We start from the raw sequence: 24,236 nt of genomic DNA, 5'->3' as shown, positions 1-24,236 counted from the left end.
TATGCATATTTACATTGCTTAAATAGGACGTGTGCTCCGCTGCGGCAAATTGAAGGAAGAAACTTGAACTGTGTGTATTTAGAAGCAGAAAGCGTGCATCCTCCGTCCAAGCATGTACATTTATTGCAAATGAACAACACCAGTGCAGGTACAGTACATAACACAATTCATCTGTATCATATGCATCATGCAGATATTTATGGCTTGATAACTTATCTGTGATTCGTAGCCTGTCAGTATGGGAGGTGGGAGTTCGGGGGAGATGTGGGCCTAGCGACGGCCGTTTCGCGTCCTCCTGGACGCTTGGTCACGCTGCGTTCCACCAAGCGTGACCAAGCGTCCAGGAGGACGCGAAACGGCCGTCGCTAGGCCCACATCTGCCCCGCATTTCCACCTCCCATACTGACAGGCTACGCACAGAATCACAGATAAGTTATCAAGCCATAAATATCTGCATGATGCATATGATACAGATGAATTGTGTTATGTACTGTACCTGCACTGGTGTTGTTCATTTGCAATAAATGTACATGCTTGGACGGAGGATGCACACTTTCTGCTTCTAAAAAGACGGAAAGGCCAAGCATAGATGCCACATAGGCTACTTCCGGGTCAGACAAGGAGTATGTTGGAGGATACTGACCAACAGAAAACATGTACTGACCAATAAAAAACCCCAACAACAAATATTAACTGCTTTTTCTGGGGATACAGTATATGTACATTTTCAATGCTAATTAATAGATACATTACCTGTCATTTAACTGCATTTAAACCACATTTTACCTGTTGTAATTTGAAAATTGAATTTCTCAAAAAACTACTAAGTTGATATATTTTATTCCCCTTGCCCCCTCCTTTCTCCTCAACATACCTCTCAAATTTAGTGAATATAGCATGTATGGAGGCTTATGCTATAAACCGCTAAAGTTTATTGACTTCAATGCAATTCATAAAAATGTTTTCGCAAAAATTTGTGGAAACACTCACAAGCTCGAGAAAATTCTTTCCCGACCTCCAGGGGCATTCTCGCCCATCCTTATATCTCACTAGAGATGTAGCGAACGGTTCGCCGGCGAACGGTTCCAGGCGAACTTTGAGGGTTCGCGTTCGCCTGGACCAAGCGAACTTTTGCGGAAGTTCGATTCGCCCCATAATGCACTATGAGGGTCAACTTTGACCCTCTGCATCACAGTCAGCAGGCACATTGTAGCCATTAAGGCTACACTAAGCCCTGGAGCCCCACCCCCCCTTATATAAGGCAGGTTTGCCGGCCATTACACCCACTCGTGTGCCTGCTAGAGACAGACTAGAGGCAGCTGCTGCAGACTTGTTCTCCTAGGGAAAGATTAGTTAGGCTCTTGGTCTTGGCTTGCTCCTGGCTGATTGTTATTGCTAAAATAGCACCCTTCAACAGCTTTTTTGAGAGACAATGTTTTCCAGATGTGTTTTTTTTTTTGTGTGTGTTGCTCACTGACATTATACAGCCCTATCTGTTGCAGCTGGACCTAGGGTAATTGTTATTACTGTGCCAGCCAGGCCCTGCCTAACTATCTATACTGGGACACCTACCTATGCCTACCTAACTACTGGGGCACCTACTTACCTATACGGGGACACCTCCCCAACCTACCTATACTAGGTGACCTACCTATGCCTACCTACCTATACTGGGTCTCCTACCTATGTCTAGCTAACTGCTGAGGCGCCTACCTATGCCTACCTACCTATACTGGGACTCCTACCTATGCCTACCTACCTATACTGGGACTCCTACCTATGCCTACCTACCTATACTGGGACTCTTACCTATGCCTACCTACCTATACTGGGTCTCCTACCTATGCCTAGCTAACTACTGGGACACCTACCTATGCCTATCTACCTATACTGGGTCTCCTACCTATGTCTAGCTAACTACTGAGGCACCTACCTATGCCTACCTACCTATATTGGGACTCCTACCTATGCCTACCTACCTATACTGGGACTCCTACCTATGCCTACCTACCTATACTGGGACCTACCTATGCCTAGCTAACTACTGGGACACCTACCTATGCCTACCTACATACAAGAAGATAATAAGGTCGTTGCTTCATTGTGGACAGACCAAATTTGATCAGCTGGACAGTCACTGTTGTTCTATCATTGAGCTACCACAGCCCGGCGACCATATGGGTTTGAAAACCGCCATGGCCTACACTCTCGCCATGGTGCGCACCAGTCTAGCACGGCCGTCACTACGCAAACAGCTGTTTGCGGTGCGTTACACAGTGAGTTTGGTGCGTCAGTGTGAAGCAGAACTCTAATTACACTCCCTGATTGATGTATACACATGCAAGATGTTTGAAAGCACTTTAGGCCTGCAATTTAGCATTCAATGTCATTTCTGCCCTTAAAACGTTTCTTTGCGTCACATCCAGATTTTTCCCTGGGACTTTGGGCATGTATCCCACTCCGCCATGCCCCCCTCCAGGTGTTAGACCCCTTGAAACATGTTTTCCATCACTTTTGTGGCCAGCATAAATTTTTCTATTTTTCAAAGTTCGCATCCCCATTGAAGTCTATTGCGGTTCGTGAACTTTTCCGCGGACCGAACCTTCTGCGAAGGTTCGCGAACCGAAAATCGGAGGTTCGCGACATCTCTATATCTCACAGGCTAGATCCAGTTCCACTGTAAAATAGCTGCTGAGAGACCCTTTTTTATGGGACTTGAGTGTAGCTGCATACAAGGTGGTCAAATGGTTGAAAAACTACCTAGACTCCCTTTCTCCTCCCTGGGCACTCATTGCTGATCCAGGGCATTATAGGAAAGCTCACAAAGTACAAGAATTTGTTCCCAGAATCTTCAATATTCAGCTCTATCAAAACTATTGATACCCTTGATTAGCATTGATAGAAGTGTATTATTGTGTGTGTTGCAAGTCTCCTTGCTGGCTAAGAGGTAGATAGAAAATTGAGATGTAAGCAAGTAGATTGTTTTCAGATGAGTTGATACTGTTTTCAGGAATGGAGAATGCTACTGTGATAAATCTGCATTAATTTAAGTCCATGTCTGCCAACTGTCTATGAATGGTTTTAATGTTATGTCATGATAATTTTTTGACCTTTTGAAGTTGCATGGGCACCAGCTGAGTACCATAACAGTAACAATTATCAGCGAGCACAGAGAACAGTTCACCATTCCATGTATGATTTTTTTTCTATAAAGTTTAGGCTTACAAAAGACTCATACAGATGACAACCAAAACTATTGATGACTGTGGTGGGAGGTGATGAACCTGTATGATTATTCATATCAGTTGTTAAATGGTCTGGCATGGTGGCCCATAAAAGAACATTTTTTGGACATCTGTGTCTGTACCAATGCTACATTTTCACTTAAATGTTCAAGAATGAGTTTCTCAGGTGCCAAAAATCTAGCACCTAGATTTAGCACCAGCTATATTATTTGTATAAATTGTCAATAAGATTCTAATAATTCTGGTTTACATGCAAATTTAATGTAAATTGTATGTAGTTTGGGCAGTCAAAATCTGCAGTAATCTGCAGTAAGTGCAGTTCCAAGCAACATACAGTTGACATTAAAAGTATGTGCAAGCTTGAATTATTAGCATGTTAATCATATCTAATTATATGAGGCTCGATAGTGTACTGGTTATGGGCACCACCTTTGACATGGGCAACCAGGGTTTGAATCCTGGATAGGGTCAGTACCCATTCAGTAAGGATTTCATGGCAAGTCTACCTAACACTGTAGGGGGGCCTCTTTAAGAGAAACTCCGACCAAGAAATTAACTTTATCCCAATCAGTAGCTGATACCCCATTTTACATGAGAAATCTATTCCTTTTCACAAACAGACTATCAGGAGGCGCTGTGTGACTGATATTGTGGTGAAACCCCTCCCAAAAGAAGCTCTGAGGACCATGGTACTCCTGCAGTTTCCTGTCTGTGAACCTTGTTGCATTGTGGGGAATAGCTGTTTACAGCTGTTTCCAACTGCCAAAAAAGCAGGCAGCAGCCACATCACCTGCCAACAGTAAAAATGTCACCATGTAAAAAAATGTCAGAATGTAAATCAGGGATTTAAAAGATTTTACAATGGGCAAACACTGACTAAATCATTTATACATAATTATTGTAAAAATGAAGCACTTTTTTATTACATTATTTTCACTGGAGTTCCTCTTTAAGTGCGCCCTAGTGGCTGCAGCTCTTGAGTGCTTTGAGTCCAACAGGAGAAAAGCGCTATACAAATGCCTGTATTATTATTATATGAATTATGCTTTTATTTTTTTTATTTCATTGGGATTTTTTTTCCCTTTCTTTTCAGACTTGCAGAAATGGAAAACCAGAACTGTACTTTCTTTACGGACAGTCTTTCTCCTGAAGATAGCATGTGAGTTTAATGTGTATATAAATACCTTTAGAAAAAAAATGAACAAACTTAGTTTTGAAATGCCATAGTTTTACATTTTAGATATTTAAAGATAACCTGAAGAGGAATTATTTAACCTTAATAGGACCCAGAGGCATGTCATGTGCACAATGACATGCCTCTGTGTCCATTGCCGGAGAGTGGCGGGGGAAGCCTGTAATGGAGGCGGCAATGCGGAGGAGGCTGAATGACAAGCCTCAGGTAAACAGAACGGCTAGCGACAAGCAGATTGTCACTAGCCTGGGGATATTTTCAGGGGGGACAGCAGAGCCATGGGGGGACTAGCAGCGGCGATATAAGGACACAGAGGCATGTTATTGTGCACATGACATGCTTCTGAGTCCTATTCAAATTTAAAAATTCCTCTTCGGGTTCTCTAAGTTTCTGTTACTTTTGCTAGTTCTAGTGCTATGTGAGTGAGGCTTAATAGGAAAAGAGCGACTGTTACATGTACCATCAAGGGTGTAAAAAATAGCAGATTCACTACTGATCATGCTGGTACAGTGTTTCTCTTAGACCAGACTCAGAGCCTTGCACTGAACCTATTCTGAATTTCTGAATTATATGGAGAGACTCAGAATTACATCAATATTCCACTAGCTTTTTCAACCCCAGGCACTAAACATATAAAAACAAGATTGAAAGGAAACATTGATTAAGGGCCCTTTCACACTAGGTCCTTACGTTGCAAAATAATTCTGCATGCTAACTCACTACCCATGCAGGGGCATAACATTAGACTCTGCAAGGGATGCAGCCACAGAGGGGCCCAGAAACCGCAGGGGGCCCCATTGGGGAGAAGTTTATTTTCCCTGTTCTGAGAGACTGACAACTAAGGGAATAGAGAGGAAAAAAATTCTGCTCTCTGCAAAATTGTTCTAATGCATCTGCTCAGCTACTGATAAGGAATCATGCAAAGTTTTGCAGGCAAAGATTTGTAGATCGTCCCTATTCAGTGTGCAGCAGGCTCTTGTGCACAGCACCCTATCCCCAACCTCTCTACCCCTCCCCAAGTACTCTGTACTGTAGTGAAGTCTGAAGAGCCAGTTCTGCTCATTCAGATATGGACAGGGTGAGTGTAATAAGCTGAGGCTGAGAGCACACTCGTCTGTCGGTTTTCTGTATGCGTTTTCGGCACACCATGGGCTTGATTCACTAAACCATGATAACTCATATTATCAAGGTCGTTTTCGCATGCATTTTTGAGTTTGCACGCATTCCCAAATTTGTGCACCTAATCACAAATTTTTAACATGAAAACGGCCACGTTTTCACGCTAAAAGTTTGCGTTTGTGTGCGCAAATCTGAAAATGCGCGCAAAAACGGCCGTGATATGAGTTATCACGGTTTAGTGAATCAAGCCCCATGTGTGTCTGTATGTGTGAAAACATGCATGTTTTATCACAGAAGTTAATGTAATTGATAAAAACACATTTAAGTGTGCACTGGTCAATTGAATAACATTGGTTCTCAGTCTACCTGTGCAGAAAGGTGGTGGTGGTGGTGGGGGGGGGGGGGGGGGGCCCAGCCAAAGTTTTGCACGGGAGCCCAGTGACTATTAGTTACGCCTTTGTACCCATGCAAATCTATAGGGATGCCTGTGCTTTAACAGACCACATTGTTCTAACTTGCTGCATACAGGCTTTCAAATAAAGTCTATGTCCAGTCTCCCTTGCAGTTCAAACTCTCTATAATGCATTCGTTATGCAATGAGTACAGTGTAAATTAAGTCTTAAAGTCCAGCAACAGCCAGTGAAAGTCTGAACAGTTTTGGGAAGACCTAAATAGTACACAGGGATGCCTGAAACAAGCTATGTTAAAATCTTGCATAGCTAACTAAATGCCAGAAGACGCAAGAGCACTAAATCAACAAAAGAAGCAACACAAGTTGTGCAGAGAAATAAATATTATAAGTTTGTAGTCCTCTAAAATAAGGAGAGAACAGGAGGAGGAGATGGAAGAATACCCAGTCCCAGTGTCTTCAGCCATCTTTAAATTCTGCCCCTACACACACATACACACACACACACACACACACTCTCTCTCCTAGGCACCAAGACCCTCACAATCCATCTCACACTCCCATGAGAAGTTCCGCCCACCATATAATATTAAGTCACATTCTGTAGAGAGATATAAAGCCCTAGAATGTCACATATAAAACATCAGTCATGCTCCCCGCCATCAACCTACAATACACTATACATCAATAGTAACAAATCTACATCATGCACTCACAGATGTTTTTCCTACAGTATGCATGCAATACAGTACAGTATTTCCTACAGTATGCATGCAATATGAATACTTTAGAATCATCACAACAGTAATGTAAAAAGCACAAAATAGCAGACATGTCCAAGTAAACAAACAATACAATTCCTTTCATTTTACAGCAGGGTCCCCGATATCCGGCACCGAACGGTATCGCCAGATACATGTGCTTGCCAGTTGCTGAAGCAACTGGCCTAAAAAGCACAAACCTCCTCCCATAAATACTTGCCAAGCCTTCAGTGATGTCTAGCAGCCTTCCTGCAGTGGGCTCCTATCGGGCAGCGGCTTTCCAGCTTCCCCTGTGCATACAAGCTGGTGTGTCACCTGACCTGCAGTGGGTCAGGTGACACAACGACTTGCATACATGGAAGCCACTGGGTGCTGCAGGAAGGCTGCTAGACATCACTGGAGGCTCGGTAAGTATTTTAAAAGCCTCAAAACCTGGCGGAAGCAATTGTCTATTGTATTTATCTAAGGGGAAATATATATATAGACAGATCTTACCAATCTACCTCCAATCGTATTATTTTCTGTAGGCAAGGATAGGGGGAGAGGAAACTCAGCAATCTCAGGATGTGTATCACTCAAAATATGCCAGTGTTTCTTAATACATGCCTGTACCTTCTGTGACTACCCATGATACTGGCAAACAAATGGTGTTTGGATTGCACATGTGACGAGTTGACATATTAATGTAATTTCATTACTGGATTCTAATTTTTTCTGTTTGTTCTTTGTTTTTTCTTCATTCTTTTTCTGCCACTGGATGCTATGATTAGCATTTATGTACAATATGCCTTGATTGCTTTTCCTGCATTATACTGTATTACACTTCTGTTATGCATTGGGCAAACTAGAAGAGAAGGAGGCAGGCACTCAGTAAAAGCTGCGGATGAGATATGTTCAGCTGAGTAGCAGTGGGAAAACTTCAGCAGAAGCTACGTGCTCACGACAAGAAGGTTTAAACATTGTAGCAACTTCAAGCAAGAGAAAGCAAAAATGTCTGGCACTGTAGCTTTAATGCGTAGTAGCAAGTGTACAAACATGTGTCACATGTTACACAAAAACAAAGTCCGTGAACATAGATGGTACTTATCGTGCTCTGCTGAAGGGGGGAGGCAACTGTGGGCGCCAGTGGGTGCACAGCCTTACAGCCGTTTCGCAATGGGATGAGCCTTGCTTCTTCGGAGGCTAATCGTGCACAATGTGCTGGATGGAAGAGGCCATTTAAATCGCCTACTTCCGTGCGAGATCCCGCCTACCTGTACTGTGTGACGTGGGGCCAGGCCGTTGGGTGTAAATGGTGTGTCATCGTAAGTGGCGCTATGCGTCACTACGTATCAGAGACGCGTATGTTTACAAAGCAAAGGGGTGTTACTGTGGCAACCTAAACCACCTCCAAGCCACGTAACGGGCGGCAGCCTAAGCTGTCAACCAATAGGCGGGAGGGGGGCAGGTGCTTGAACAAGCATCTCGGCTGCCAGGCAACCAACAATAAATGGACACAGCTCTGTCCATGTAAGTGGTAGGGTACATTATCCATGCCCATAGCTTATTAGCTAGACCTGGTGAGCCAATAAGACACCCTTCATGCAATGTAGCCCATGCATGTATGGGTGGTCCCATGTCAGGAGGATGACCAGGGGGGGAAAAGAATTATAAGGGGGAGGAAAAAAGGGGGGAGGAAAAGAGGGCAGTGGGGGAAGTATTAGTGAGGTAAGTGAGGAAAAAGAAGGGAAAAGGAATGGCAGTGAAGCAGGACACGAGCCCTAGAAATAAAGGCCCCTAAGAGAGAGAGGTGGGAGAAAATATTGGCACAGGAAAACCACTCCACTAAAGATGGACACCTTAACCTCCTGAGCGGTATGGACGAGCTCAGCTCGTCCATTACCGCCGGAGGGTGCCGCTCAGGCCCTGCTGGGCCGATTTTTATCAAATACAAAGCAGCACACGCAGCCGGCACTTTGCCAGCCGCGTGTGCTACCTGATCGCCGCTGCTCTGCGGCGATCCGCCGCGAGCAGCGGCGAAAGAGGGTCCCCCCAGCCGCTCGAGCCCTGCGCAGCCGGACCAATCAGTTCCGGCCAGCGCTAAGGGCTGGATCGGAGGCGGCTGACGTCAGGACGTCGGCTGACGTCCATGACGTCACTCAGCTTGTCGCCATGGCGACGAGGCAAGCAAAACAAGGAAGGCTGCTCATTGCAGCCTTCCTTGTTAATTCTGATCGCCGGAGGCGATCGGAATTACGCTTCAGGAGCGCCCTCTAGTGGGCTTTCATGCAGCCAACTTTCAGTTGGCTGCATGAAATAGTTTTTTTTTTATTTAAAAAAACCCTCCCGCAGCCGCCCTGGCGATCTTAATAGAACGCCAGGGAGGTTAAAGGAAGTATAAACACCTATTCATCACACAATATGACCGTAGTATTTAATAAAAAACACAAACTATTTCAAACATTGAAAATTGGTAGATATACAGACTGAATAAATGAAATATATCGAGAACGGTCATATGCAGGGCCGGCCTTTGACCTGAGCGACCGGTGCGATCGCTCACGGCGCCGGCTTCCAGGGGGCGCTCCTGTCCCCTGGCCGCATGTTTTGAGATGGAGGCTGCCGCTGCGGGCCCCGGCTGGGTCCTCTCGCTCCGCCCCCTGGTGCCACTGCTGAGGGCAAACATGTCCTTGATGGAGGGGGGAGCTGCAGCGCGGGGAGGGCAGCCCGACCTCTCCCCCCCTTCCTCTCCGGGCCACCCTCCATGCTCCCCCCTCCGATCCGATGCAGACTGCAGCAGAGATAACAACTCACCTCCCTGGTTCCGATCGACGGCGCCTCTCACTTGCCGCTGGTCTCTCTTCTACATACATAGTCACTGATACACACTAAACTTCCTGCTTAACAGGAAGTTTAGTGTGTATCAGTAACTATGTAGAAGAGAGTAGACCAGCAGCAAATGAGAGGCGCCGGCGATCGGAACCAGGGTGGTGAGTTGTTATCTCTGCTGCAGTCTGCATCGGATCGGAGGGGGGAGCATGGAGGGTGGCCCGGAGAGGAAGGGGGGGAGAGGTCGGGCTGCCCTCCCCGCGCTGCAGTCGCCTGTGTTCAGTGCACACTTTAGCCATTGGAGATCGGTCTGCTAGTCATAGTAGTGCACTGACTAGATAACCCAATAATCCTTCACAACCACTATTGGCATCATTTAGTATCCACTACTGCCCCTGTATAGGGCCTATATTGTGAAGTGATTGTTGTCGATAGTATATAAACTATATATGACCTACATGAAGTGACATGCAGTTTCCCCCCAAAAAAATAACAACAGCTGAGTGAACCACTACTGGCATCATCTAGTATCCGACCACTACTGCCCCCGTATAGGACCTATATTGTGAAGCTGTGAAGTTACAGATAGTATATAAACCCATCTGTTACCTGACCTGCATGAAGAAAGCAAACTTTTGTTTTTCTTAACATCTTAGTAAGGGGGCTTTTAGGACCATTGTAGTCCCTTACACACTCCAATGAGTTCTGGGTCACCATGAGCTTGCTGGTTAGTCTGTACCTCTCGGTGTTACAAGCCCTACTGCATAGAGCCAAATTAATCCTTGCCATGCACTGATGAGGATCAAACAATCCAAATCAGGCTGTGCATCGCGGCTCGGCGTTTTGGCTAGGACCAAGTGAGTTGGTACTTGCTTGTTTTTGACCAGAGGGTTTAGTGTGGGGTCTCCTTTTGGGGACCCCAGGAAGATCAGAGAGGCGAAGGCGGTCTGGTGTGCTGTGAAAATGGCAGACTTTAAAAAGCCGCTGAGGAATTCGCTGAGGATTCGGGTCCAAAAGGAGCATCAGAAGGAGATCGGGATGAGAATGGTGGCTGTTGATGTCGTGACGGAGATTCTTGGTGTCCAGGTAATGGATATTTATGTGATGCAAGATTTTGTGGATATGGGCCAATACGTTATTTCCTTTTTTTTCGGAGGAACGCTGCCTGGCTGTTTTTGAAAATTGGAAGATGGTGGAGGCTGAGGGGAGATATCCTGTATTGGAGAAGATTAAAGTGGATTTACTGTTTGATGCAAGGGTTAAATACCTGACTGTTCACCTGTTTAATCCTTTCTTGGAGACTCATATTATTAGGTCTTTCCGGAAGCAATATTGCAGTGAGATAGGGAATACTGTGAAGCTGAAGAATTTGTATGGCATGTATCGCAGTAAATTGAAGTTTGAGGTGAAGTTGAAGCCAGATCCGGATGGTTATGGTGGTACTGTACACGTCTAGTTAAAAATGGCGCCGGCAAAAAAATGGCGCCCCCTTATGCCCGATATATGTTTAAAGTGAACCTAAAGTCACTTAAAAAAAACGAGATTAACTCACCTGGGGCTTCCCTCAGCCCCCTGCAGACCATCGGTGCCCTCGCAGCTCCGCTCCGATGTCCCAGGACCCGCCGGCGAGCACTTCCGGTTTGGCCATCACCGGCCGACAGGGATGGGAACGTGAGTGATTGTTCGCGTTCCCAGCCTGTATATCGCCCCCTATGCTGCTATTGCGGCCAGGGGGCGAACGGGAACAGGATCTCTTGATCTCCGATCGCCGAAGGCGATCGGAGGGGCTGGGGGGATGCCGCTCGGCAGCGGCTATCATGTAGCGAGACATTGTCTCGCTACATGAAAAAGAAATTTTTTTTTTTTAAAAAAAACGTATTTGCTGCCCCCTGGCGGATTTTAATAAACCGCCAGGGAGGTTAATAGCAAAGCCTTTTTAAATGCCAGAAACACCAAATGTGTAGGGAATGTTAAGAAGAATAGTGGGAACACGAAGAAAAAAAATTGTTCAAAAAGACCTTATAGTTTTTGAGAAAATCGATTCTAAATCTTCAAAGAGGAAATGTATCTATTTAAATCGCGTACTGACATTTCCGTGGAAACTTTTTCCGCCGACTTTAGCAGTTAATAGCAAAGTCCCCTTAAATCCTAGCAACACCAAATTTGCAGGATATGTTAAAAAGATACTGGGAAACAATATTTAAAAAAAAAAATGGAAAAATTTTATTTATTTTTTTTTAAATTAAAATTTGTGGGTTATGTTCAGAGTGTGGGAAATTTTTTGAAAAAAATGACGTGGGGTCCCCCCTCCCGAGCCTCTGTAACCCCTTGTCTCCCATGCAGGCTGGCATAGCCAGAATGCGGAGCCCCGGCCGACTGGGGCTTCGCACCCTGAGCTATACCAGCCCGCATAGTCTATGGTATGGGGGGGCTTTGGGGGGGAGGGGCGGCCAAGCCTTCCCCTCCCCCCCGGAGCCCTTGTCCAATCCATGGACAAGGGGCTCTTCCCCACCTCCGGTGCCCCAGGAGGAGGTGGGGGCGACGACTCCCTGGGGGGGGGGGTTCATGGTGGCATCTGGGAGTCCCCTTTAAGAAGAGGACCCCCAGATGCCCACCCCCCTCCCAGGAGAAATGAGTATAGGGCTACTTTGTACCCCTTCCCCATTTCCACAAGGGGTTAAATGAAATAAAAACACAACGAGAAAAGTCCTTTAATGTTCTAAATTAACCAGAAATACTTACCTGTACCTTTAAGAAAAAAATCCCACGTCAATTAGGTCCCACGACAGTATCCTCTATCTTGCGACCTTCTGTTACATGTTGATTGAAGATCTTCGCCGCCCCGACGCCACACACGTTGCCTCCGCCGCACTGCTCTTAGCTATGCTTAGTATAGCTAAGAGCAAAAAGCATCTTTAAATTTTAGCTCCAATGGTCCCCATTGGTTCCTTAACAGACCAATGGGGATCAGGAGGATCCCCACTGGTCGATAAGGAACCAATGGGGAGCCTTGGAGCCAATATTTAAAGATGCTTTTTGTTCTCAGCTATACTTAGTATAGCTGAGAGTTGCGTCTATGCATCTATATAGACGCATTAGCGCTAGCTGCCGCTGCCCTCCCTGCCTCCCCCCACCTATCACCCTCACCCATGCTGGCACCCATGGGTGCATTGGGTGCCAGCATGGGTAAAGGTGACAGGTGGGGGGAGGCAGGGAGGGCAGCGGCAGCTAGCGCTAATGCGTCTATATAGACGCATAGACGCAACTCTCAGCTATACTAAAGCTAGCCACTAACTGTCCAATTTCTAGTGAAAAATCGTTCGAGCGATCAGAAATTCTGATCGGATTGGTTGTAAATAATCTCCATTGGTGGACACAATCAATTCTGAACGAGTGAAAAAAATGTCGCCCGAATGAATTTTCGTCGAACGAAAATTTGGATTTTCTTGGTGGTCGTGATAGATAGGAAGCAATGATTGGTTAGTTGATGGTATAGTGAACGATTTTTCGTCCGATCAGAATTTCTGATCGCTCGAACGATTTTTCGCTAGAAATTGGACCGTTAGTGGCCAGCTTTAGTATAGCTGAGAGCAGTGCGGCGGAGGCGGCGTGTGTGGCGTCGGGGCGGCGGAGATCTTCAATCAAGATGTATCAGAAGATCGCAAGATGGAGGATACTGTCATGGGACCCGATTGGCGTGGGATTTTTTTCTTAAAGGTACAGGTAAGTATTTGTGGTTAATTTAGAACATTAAAGGACTTTTCTCGTGGTTGTGTTTTTATTTCATTTAACCCTTTGTGGAAATGGGTAAGGGGCACTTTGTACCTCTATACTCATTTCTCCTGGGAGGGGGGTGGGCATCTGGTGGTCCCCTTCTTAAAGGGGACTCCCAGATGCAACCATGAACCCCCCCCCCCCAGGGAGTCGTCGCCCCCCGCCTCCACCTGGGGCAAGGGAGGCGGGGAAGAGCCCCTTGTCCATGGATTGGACAAGGGGCTCCGGGGGGGAAGGGGGAGACTTGGCCGCCCCTCCCCCCAGAGCCCCCCCCACACCATGGACCATGCGGGCTGGTATAGCACAGGGTGCGAAGAACCAGTCGGCCGGGGCTCTGCATTCTGGCTATCCTAGCCTGCATGGGGGACAAGGGGTTACAGAGGCTCGGGAGGGGGGACCCCACACCGTTTTTTTTTTAAATTTGGTATCAATTTTTATTTTTTTAATGTTCTGAGTGTGGGAAATAAATAAAAAAAAAAACGACGTGGGGTCCCCCCGCCCGAGCCTCTGTAACCCCTTGTCCCCCATGCAAGCTGGGATAGCCAGAATGCGGAGCCCCGGCCGACTGGGGCTTCGCACCCTGAGCTATACCAGCCCGCATGGTCCATGGTATGGGGGGGCTTCGGGCGGGGAGGGGCGGCCAAGCCTTCCCCTCCCACCCGGAGCCCTTGTCCAATCCATGGACAAGGGGCTCTTCCCCACCTCCGGTGCCCCTGGGGGGGGGGGTTCATGGTGGCATCTGGGAGTCCCCTTTAACAAGGGAACCCCCAGATGCCCACCCCCCTCCCAGGAGAAATGAGTATAGGGCTACTTTGTACCCCTTCCCCATTTCAACAAAGGGGTAAATGAAATAAAAACACAACCACGAGAAAAGTATTTTAATAATCTTAATTAACCACAAATACTTACCTGTACCTTTAAAAAAAATGTTCCTTTGCCAATATATCCTCGGAAATGATCCAACGAATAACAATATCCTCTTATCTTGCGATCTTCAATTAACTTGATTGAAGATCTCCCACGTCAATTTGAATACTATACCTTACAATGCGTCCTGAGTAGGGACGCATAGCACGGCTCCCGCTGTCCTCCCCGCCTCCTCACCTGTCACCCTCACCTAGCCTGGCACCTGGTGCACCCATGGGTGCCACCCTAGGTGAGGGTGACAGGTGCAGGCAGACGGGGAGAGACAGCGGAGCTGGCAGCTATACCTCCGCACAGGACGCATTCTAAGGTATAGTAATCGGCTCTTTAGTAGCCGGTTCTTTTTGTATTGAATCAAATGAATCGATTCATTTGATTCAATACAAAAAGAACCGGCTACTAAAGAGCCGGTTACTATCCTAAGGTATAGTAACCGGCTCATAAATGAGCCGGTTCTTTTTGTATTGAATCAAATGAATCGATTCATTTGATTCAATACAAAAAGAACCGGCTCATTTATGAGCTGGTTACTATACCTTAGGATGCGTCCTGTGCTGACGTATAGCTGCCAGCTCCGCTGTCTCTTCCTGTCTGCCTGCACCTGTCACCCTCACTTAGGGTGGCGCCCATGGGTGCACCAGGTGCCAGGCTAGGTGAGGGTGACAGGTGAGGAGGCGGGGAGGACAGCGGGAGCCGTGCTATTCGTCCCTACGCAGGACGCATTGTAAGGTATAGTATTCTAATTGGCGTGGGAGATCTTCAATCAAGTTAATTGAAGATCGCAAGATAAGAGGATATTGTTATTCGTTGGATCATTTCCGAGGATATATTGGCGTGGGAACATTTTTTTAAAGGTACAGGTAAGTATTTGTGGTTAATTAAGATTATTAAAATACTTTTATCGTGGTTGTGTTTTTATTTCATTTAACCCTTTGTTGAAATGGGGAAGGGGTACAAAGTAGCCCTATACTCATTTCTCCTGGGAGGGGGGTGGGCATCTGGGGGTCTCCTTCTTAAAGGGGACTCCAAGATGCCACCATGAACCCCCCCGCAGGGAGTCGTCGCCCCCACCTCCTCCTGGGGCACCGGAGGTGGGGAAGAGCCCCTTGTCCATGGATTGGTGCAAGGGCTCCGAGGGGGAGGGGAAGGCTTGGCCGCCCCTCCCCCCGAAGCCCCCCCATACCATGGACCATGCGGGCTGGTATAGCTCAGGGTGCGAAGCCCCAGTCGGCCGGGGCTCCGCATTCTGGCTATCCCAGCCTGCATGGGGGACAAGGGGTTACAGAGGCTCGGGAGGGGGGACCCCACGTCGTTTTTTTTTTTAAATTTAATTCCCACACTCAGAACATTAAAAAAAATAAGAATTGATACCAAATTTTAAAAAAAAACGACGTGGGGTCCCCCCTCCCGAGCCTCTGTAACCCCTTGTCCCCCATGCAGGCTGGGATAGCCAGAATGTGGAGCCCCGGCCGACTGGGGCTTCGCACCCTGAGCTATACCAGCCCACATGGTCCATGGTGTGGGGGGGGGGGCTCCGGGGGGGAGGGGCGGCCAAGCCTCCCCTTCCCCCCCGGAGCCCCTTGTCCAATCCATGGACAAGGGGCTCTTCCCCGCCTCCCTTGCCCCAGGTGGAGGCGGGGGGCGACGACTCCCGGGGGGGGGGTTCATGGTGGCATCTGGGAGTCCCCTTTAAGAAGGGGACCCCCAGATGCCCACCCCCCTCCCAGGAGAAATGAGTATAGAGGTACAAAGTGCCCCTTACCCATTTCCACAAAGGGTTAAATGAAATAAAAACACAACCACGAGAAAAGTCCTTTAATGTTCTAAATTAACCACAAATACTTACCTGTACCTTTAAGAAAAAAATCGCACGCCAATCAGGTCCCATGACAGTATCCTCCATCTTGCGATCTTCTGATACATCTTGATTAAAGATCTCCGCCGCCCCGACGCCACACACGCCGCCTCCGCCGCACTGCTCTCAGCTATACTAAGTATAGCTGAGAGTTGCGTCTACGCGTCTATATAGACGCATTAGCGCTAGCTGCCGCTGCCCTCCCTGCCTCCCCCACCTGTCACCCTCACCCATGCTGGCACCCAATGCACCCATGGGTGCCAGCATGGGTGAGGGTGACAGGTGGGGGGAGGCAGGGAGGGCAGCGGCAGCTAGCGCTAATGCGTCTATATAGATGCATAGACGCAACTCTCAGCTATACTAAGTATAGCTGAGAACAAAAAGCATCTTTAAATTTTGGCTCCAAGGCTCCCCATTGGTTCCTTATCGACCAATGGGGATCCTCCTGATCCCCATTGGTCTGTTAAGGAACCAATGGGGACCATTGGAGCTAAAATTTAAAGATGCTTTTTGCTCTTAGCTATACTAAGTATAGCTAAGAGCAGTGCGGCGGAGGCGGCGTGTGTGGCGTCGGGGCGGCGGAGATCTTCAATCAAGATGTAACAGAAGGTCGCAAGACAGAGGATACTGTCGTGGGACCTAATTGACGTGGGATTTTTTTCTTAAAGGTACAGGTAAGTATTTCTGGTTAATTTAGAACATTAAAGGACTTTTCTCGTTGTTGTGTTTTTATTTCATTTAACCCTTTGTGGAAATGGGTAAGGGGTACAAAGTAGCCCTATACTCATTTCTCCTGGGAGGGGGGTGGGCATCTGGGGGTCCCCTTCTTAAAGAGGACTCCCAGATGCCACCATGAACCCCCCCCCCCAGGGAGTCGTCGCCCCCACCTCCTCCTGGGGCACCGGAGGTGGGGAAGAGCCCCTTGTCCATGGATTGGACAAGGGCTCCGGGGGGGAGGGGAAGGCTTGGCCGCCCCTCCCCCCCGAAGCCCCCCCATACCATGGACCATGTGGGCTGGTATAGCTCAGGGTGCGAAGCCCCAGTCGGCCGGGCTTCGCATTCTGGCTATCCCAGCCTGCATGGGAGACAAGGGGTTACAGAGGCTTGGGAGGGGGGACCCCACGTCATTTTTTTCAAAAAATTTCCCACACTCTGAACATAACCCACAATTTTTAATGTAAAAAAAATAAATAAATAACATTTTTCAATTTTTTTTAAATATTGTTTCCCAGTATCTTTTTAACATATCCTGCAAATTTGGTGTTGCTAGGATTTAAGGGAACTTTGATATTAACTGCTAAAGTCGGCAGAAAAAGTTTCCACGGAAATGTCAGTACACGATTTAAATAGATACATTTCCTCTTTGAAGATTTAAAATTGATTTTCTCAAAAACTATAAGGTCTTTTTGAACATTTTTTTTTTCTTCGTGTTCCCACTATTCTTCTTAACATTCCCTACACATTTGGTGTTTCTGGCATTTAAAGGGGCTTTGCTATTAACCGCTAAAGTCGGCGGGCGTTTATTTTTCCACGGTCAGAAGAAGAATATTCAAAATCGATTTTCTTAAAAACTATAAGGTCTTTTTGAAAAAAAAATGTTTCCTCTTGTTCACAATTTTCTTCTTAACATTCCCTGCAAATTTGGTGTTTTTAGCTTTTAAGGGGGCTTTGCTATTAAACATTAAAGCCGGCGGGCAGATATTTTCCAAACGGCAGCAAAGCAAGGGTTAAAACGATAAATATCGTTTGGGAGTAATAAAAATATAAACGATAAATATCGTTTTTAAAGCCGGCGCCATTTTTTAGCTGTCAAAAACGAAAAATAACTAGCGATAGTGGTTCTCTATGGGGCGCCGTTTTTTAACTACGATAACTGGTGCCATTTTTAACGGACCCCGTACTGTACACCCCCTGCAGCTTTTACAGTGGCGGGTGAAAGGTGCACCATAAGCTACCAGGGGCAGCCAAAGTACTGCCGTTATTGCTATATGTACGGGCATATGAGGGAGCATTGCCCTAACAAGGATACCTGCAGGTTCTGCAGGCAGAGGGGTCACCAGGCTTATCAATGTTCAGCCCCCCGTATGTGTGATCTTTGTGGGGCGGCTGAACATCTAGCCAAGGACTGCTCGCTGAATAGGGGGAGGAGTCTCTTCTCTTATGCTGAGGCTGCGAAGGCGGGGAGGAGTTGGTTTGGGAAGTGGGGTGAGCGTTCTGTACCTACCGATGTTACTACTGTAATTGCACAAGATATGGAGGTGTCTGAGCAGGTGGCTGAGGAGAGTGTGGGTGTGGCTGAGCTGGCTGCAGAGCCTGTGGAGTTGCGTGACAGTGTTGTGGGGAGTGGAGTGACTGTTGGGGTGATTGGTGAGGGTACGAGTGATTTAGCTGCTGATTTCAGTGTGTCTGCAGTGAGTGAGGAAAGCAAGATGGCACCTGAGGAGTCTGGAGATGGCTGGGGGCGTGGCCAAGGCCCGTGTGTTCTAGTGATTGATTCTGTGGCTGTAGAGTGAGTGGAGAGTCCTGTGCGTGGTGAGGATGTTGGGGTGAGTGGGGCGAGTGGTGGAGAGAAAGTTGTGGTGGATAAAACTGTGTCTGACAGTGTGGAAGTCTCTGTGAAGCCGAGTGGATATGGTGGGGGGCGTGGCCTGGAGCGGTAGGCGTTTCATGATATGCAAAGTGGTGGACGTGGTGATGTGACGGTCTCAGATGCTGGTGTGAGCAGTGTGGAGGTATCTGGTGAGGGGATGGCTGCCCGGAAAGCTGGTGAAGATGACAGGGTGGTTGCAGGTGCTGAGGAGTCTGTAGAGAAAGCCAAGATTGAAGTGCAGCAGGTGAGTAGGAGTGCTGGGACTCATAGTTCCACGGAGGAGAAGGGGTTGGAGCTAGGTGTCAGTCAGAGTAGGCAGGAGAAAGGTGAAGTGACTGATAGTGATCAGCAGGCGGCAGGAGAGGGCTGCTCTGGTGTAATGAAGGAATCTGTGCAGATGGAGGAGGTGATTCCGTTCTCTAGCAGTCTGGGAGGTCCATCAAATTGGGGAGAGATTGTGGAGTTGGTAGAATCTCAGTGTGTTGAGGCAGAGGTGGGTTTTATGGAGTCGCAGAGAGATTTGGAGGTGATTCCAGTGAGCAGGAGGGGTGGCAGAAAGTGAGAGGGAGTCAGCTGACTCCGGGACAGGGAGGGAAAGTGAGAGAGCAGGCTCAGAAGGTGGAGACTAAAGTAAAGAAAATGAAGGTGGGGGAGGGGAGTGAGGTTTTGTTTTCTCCTAATCCCTTTGAGGTGCTGTCTTCATCAGAAAGTGAAATGGAAATACAGCAATCACCCGTGTCTGAAAGTCCAGCAGCAAGTCCAGCTAGTGTGGTGAGGAAGACTGTGAGGGGTGTTTGTAGGGTGTGTGGAGAGTCGGGTCATGAATCTTGGGGGTGTCCTGTCCAGAAGCATAGATACAGGTATGGGCATGAGGGGGAAGTGGAGGTTTTGATGAATAGAGCAACAGATTATTTTAGAATTTTGAAGCCTGAACAAGTGAAGATTATAAAAAAAGAAGTTTTGGAGAGGGTTAGATATAGTTGTGAGAGGTTCTTGAGGGGTGTTGGTGTTCCGAGATGGACGGTTAGAAAATAGAGTGAAAGAATATGAGTCAGAGGGGCGTCCTTTCTATGAAGTTGATACTTCATGGTGGATAGTGTTTATAGTGTATAATGATTGGCTTGCAGAAGAGAGGAGGAAGAAGTGATTCTTCCTGTGTATTCATGTATTATTGTAGTTTGTGATGTATGTAAATAGTTTTTTCTTTTAATATGTAAAAAAGCCGGTGATGTGTTGGTCCAGTACGCCGAGTCTTGGTGAACAACTTGGAGGTTCAGGCTGTCTCGCCTTTTGGGGTGGAGTTAGTCTGGACCATTACTGAGGTAAAGAAGAAAAAAATCCGAAACAGTCTGTATGCATGTTGGATTATTATGGCCCTGTACAAATTAACAAGCTGACACATCATTTCATTCCAGCGGTTCTGGAGGTGTGTTTAGCTTCTAAGGGTACAATGGTTAATTTGCATATCTTCAGCAGTGATGCACTGGGAGACATCTCAAGCTCACTCCAACCTGAATTATCGCAAATTCTTTCTGTTTTAAAGGATACCACAACTGACATGTGGCATAATGAGATAGACATGGGTATGTACAGTGCCTAGCACACAAATAACTATGCTGTGTTCCTTTTTTTCTTTCTCTGCCTGAAAGAGGTAAATATCAGGTATGTAAGTGGCTGACTCAGTCCTGACTCAGACAGGAAGTGACTACAGTGTGACCTTCACTGATAAGAAATTCCAACTATAAACCACTTTCCTAGCAGAAAATGGCTTCTGAGAGCAAGAAAGAGATAAAAAAGGGGGAATTTCTTATCAGCGAGGGTCACACTGTAGTCACTTCCTGTCTGAGTCAGGACTGAGTCAGCCACTTACATACCTGATATTTACCTATTTCAGGCAGAGAAAGAAAAAAAGGAACACAGCATAGTTATTTGTGTGCTAGGCACTGTACATACCCATGTCTATCTCATTATGCCACATGTCAGTTGTGGTATCCTTTAAGAAAGCTAACTTTTGTTTTGCATGAAGTGAAATTCAGTTTCCAAAAATGAAATAAAAACAGCTGGGTGAACCACTACTGGCATCATCTAGTAGTAGTAGTATCCACTACTACCCCCTGTATAAGGCCTATATTGTGACGTGATTGTTACAGATAGTATATAAACCCATTTGTCGCCTGACCTGCGTGGAATGACATTCAGGTTCCAAAAAAAAAGAAATAAAAGCAGCTGAGTAAACCACTACTGGCATCTAGTATCCACTACTGCCCCCGTATAAGGCGTCACAGGCAGATAGTATAAACCCATCTGTCGCCTGAGTGAAGTGACAATCAGTTCCTCACAGGCAGGGTATTTTTTTTTTCTATTTTAATATTGTGTTATAAAAAAATGGCAGGCAGAGGCAGGCAACACCGCAGGGATCGTAGGGACTGTGCTGCTGTGATTTCCTGTGGCCCTAGAATAATGCCCAGTGTTTAGGGGCATGTACTCTGAACTTACACAGCACACCCCATCTTCTACCACTTCTGCTCAGAACCTCACCTTACCATTCTTATTTTGCTCTGATACGGGCACCCCACAACTTACCACTCACCCCACTAGCACCACAGCTGCTTAAAGAGAACCCGAGATGGGTTGTTCTAACAATGCTATCAGCACACAGAGGTTGGGTCTGCTTATACTGCCCAGCCTCTGTTGCTATCTCAATCCCCCCTAAGTTCCCCCCGTGCTCTGCTATGCCCCCATAAATCATCAGCCGAGCTAGCCATACACAGCGTGTCGCAGCCGGCATCTGCAGCTGTCAGTCTTGGCGCTCCCCCGCCTCCTCCATAGCCACGGTGTGTGTCGACAGCTTGGCTGATGATTTATGGGGGCATACAGCACAACAGCAATGCCGTTTGCAACCTGTGCCGTAAGATTTGTTGTGGGAAGGCCAAATGGCATCTAGGTACAACTGTTTTGCGTAGGCACATGATCTCCCATCACAAACGACAATGGGGTCACACATGAATATAAACAGCTCTCAAAGTCAAAGCCACCCTCCTCCTGGTCCAGCTTCTTCAGTGACATCTACGTCTGCTCTCCTTGTTCCTTCTCAACCACCCTTTTCCACCGCCCCTCACCTTGACCCATTTCTGCTCATCTGCCCACAGTCATTATTTCTGTGAAGAACATGTTTGAGCATAAGAAACTGAGTATCGGAGTCACCCCCTTGCCCGGCGTCTGACATGACAGTGGCTTGTCGGAACTTTTAGCCCGCCAACTTTTTCCAGACCAGCTGGTGGACTCTGAGGTATTTAAATAATGTGTAGCAATTGTGACACCAAAGTGGAAGGTACCAGGCAGAAACCTTTTCTCCAAAAAGGCAATACCAAACCTGTACCGTGATGTGCAAAGGCAAGCCACCGCATCTCTGGCACACGGTGTTGGGGCAAGGGTCCATCTGACCACTGATTCCTGGTCTTCAAGGCATGGTCAGGGTAGGTATATAACCTACAATGTATTGGTCAGGAGAGAAGGAAATAGAGGTGTCTGCATCAATAAATCATTCAAAAATTTTATATTATAAAAATATCAAAAATATCACTTTATTAATCAAGAAAACACAAATAATAGTTTAATTAAAAACAACTGATCACCTATGGAATGGCCATCCCATCACACCCAGATCAACTCACACAACAACTGTAAGCATTCCTAACTGACCGCCTAGTGTGATCCAGGGCCCCTCTAAAATCAAGTCAAATGCATGAAGACAATTAGGAAGGGTATGTATTGATGATGCACATGAGATTCCGGCCAGCAAAAATATCATGCAACAGCTCCAACATTAATTGCACAGATCCAGTGTGAACCAAGCGCTGAATGTAGCCAATCACAATAACCAACAAAAGATTAGTGCAGCAGTACCAGCAAGGTTCAGGATTGCAAATAATCCATGAAGGAAAGCACAGCAGTAGCAGCAGAGATCATGCAGTGATACCACAAATGTAGTAAAGTGTACAGGTCAGCGCCTGAACATAATGTGGGAAACCAGTATACTGTACCAGACCGTGGTGGAGAGCGTGCACCTCGGAGTGAAGAGGGCCGCTGAAGCCGCAATGGAGGAGACGCTCAACGCGGGAGTCCTCGTTGATACAAGCCAGTGTGCAGCGTGTGGTAAGCGGCAAGGGGGCGGAACGGACCAGAGGGGATCAGCGATCAGGCACACTGGAATTACCCATACACCCATATCAACTACACTGCACATTGGAGAAACCTGCTCTGAATGCATGGCTCTGCAGTGGAGTTGCTGACACCGCCACAAATTGCATGCAGGCCTGCAACCTCCTTTTCTACTCCTACTCCTCCTCTTCATGATCATCCTTGGCTGAGTCCTCCTCTGCTGCTGCACCCTCTTCTACTACAACTGCACAACCCCAGCTCCACAGAGCATATTCTACATCCCAGGTACAAAAGTGTGACACCATTTTGAGGATGACTTGCTTGAAATCCAAGAGTCACACAGGACAAGTACTCCTGTCTGCTCTAAAGGCCCAGGTCGATCAATTGCTGACCCTGCACCAACTGGAGATCGAAAAAGTGGTGTGTGACAACAGAAGCAATCTGTTGTCATAATTGAATTTGGGCAAGTTAACACATGTGCCTTGCATGGCATATGTTTTCAAACTTATTGTCCAACAAGAAAGAAGAGTCTGAAGAGGAGTCAGAGGAGGAAGGAGGCTTTGTGGAGGTGGAAGACCAACTGGAGCAGGTGTCCCAGGTGCCTTGTTGTCACCTTCCGGGGCCCTTGGTATTGAACTTGGCTGGGGGTAGAGATGGGCCGAACGGTTCGCCGGCGAACGGTTCCACGCAAACTTTGGTGGTTCGCGTTCGCGTCCCGCTGGCGAACCTTTGCGGAAGTTCGGGTTCGCCCCATAATGCACCTTGAGGGTCAACTTTGACCCTCTACATCACAGTCAGCAGGCCCAGTGTAGCCAATTAGGCTACACTAGCCCCTGGAGCCCCACCCCCCCCCCCCCCCCTTATATAAGGCAGGCAGCGGCAGCCATTACGGTCACTCGTGTGCTGCCTGCGTTAGTGAGAGTAGGGCGAGCTACTGCAGACTGTCTCTCAGGGAAAGATTAGTTAGGCTTAACTTGTTCCTGGCTGGCTGCATACCTGTTCTGTGAACCCACCACTGCATACCTGTACTGTGAACCCACCACTGCATACCTGTTCAGTGAACCTGCCACTGCATACCTGTTCTGTGAACCCATCACTGCATACCTGTTCAGTGAACCTGCCACTGAATACCTGTGCTGTGAACCCACCACTGCATACCTGTTCTGTGAACTCATCACTGCATACCTGTTCAGTGAACCTGCCACTGCATACCTGTGCTGTGAACCCATCACTGCATACCTGTTCAGTGAACCTGCCACTGCATACCTGTGCTGTGAACCCACCATTGCATACCTGTTCTGTGAACCCGCCACTGTATACCTGTTCTGTTCAGTGAACCCGCCACTGTATACCTGTTCAGTGAACCCGCCATTGCTGTTGTGTTCAGTGAACCCGCCA

At 47.3% G+C, this 24,236-nt stretch overlaps 1 protein-coding gene across 3 annotated transcripts in view; it reads left to right on the top strand.

Annotated features, from left to right (window-relative positions):
* Positions 1-24,236, top strand: part of DRP2 (dystrophin related protein 2) — a 697,048-nt gene that overhangs the window by 478,302 nt on the left and 194,510 nt on the right. For all 3 annotated transcript variants that reach the window (XM_068248074.1, XM_068248073.1, XM_068248072.1), the window contains one exon: positions 4,339-4,404. In XM_068248074.1, the coding sequence (XP_068104175.1) occupies positions 4,339-4,404 (66 nt within the window). The remainder of the gene's footprint in view (positions 1-4,338; positions 4,405-24,236) is intronic.

This window comes from Hyperolius riggenbachi, chromosome 8 (assembly GCF_040937935.1).
Source record: "Hyperolius riggenbachi isolate aHypRig1 chromosome 8, aHypRig1.pri, whole genome shotgun sequence".
NCBI lineage: Eukaryota > Metazoa > Chordata > Amphibia > Anura > Hyperoliidae > Hyperolius > Hyperolius riggenbachi.
This window is presented reverse-complemented; position numbering and strand designations above follow the sequence as displayed.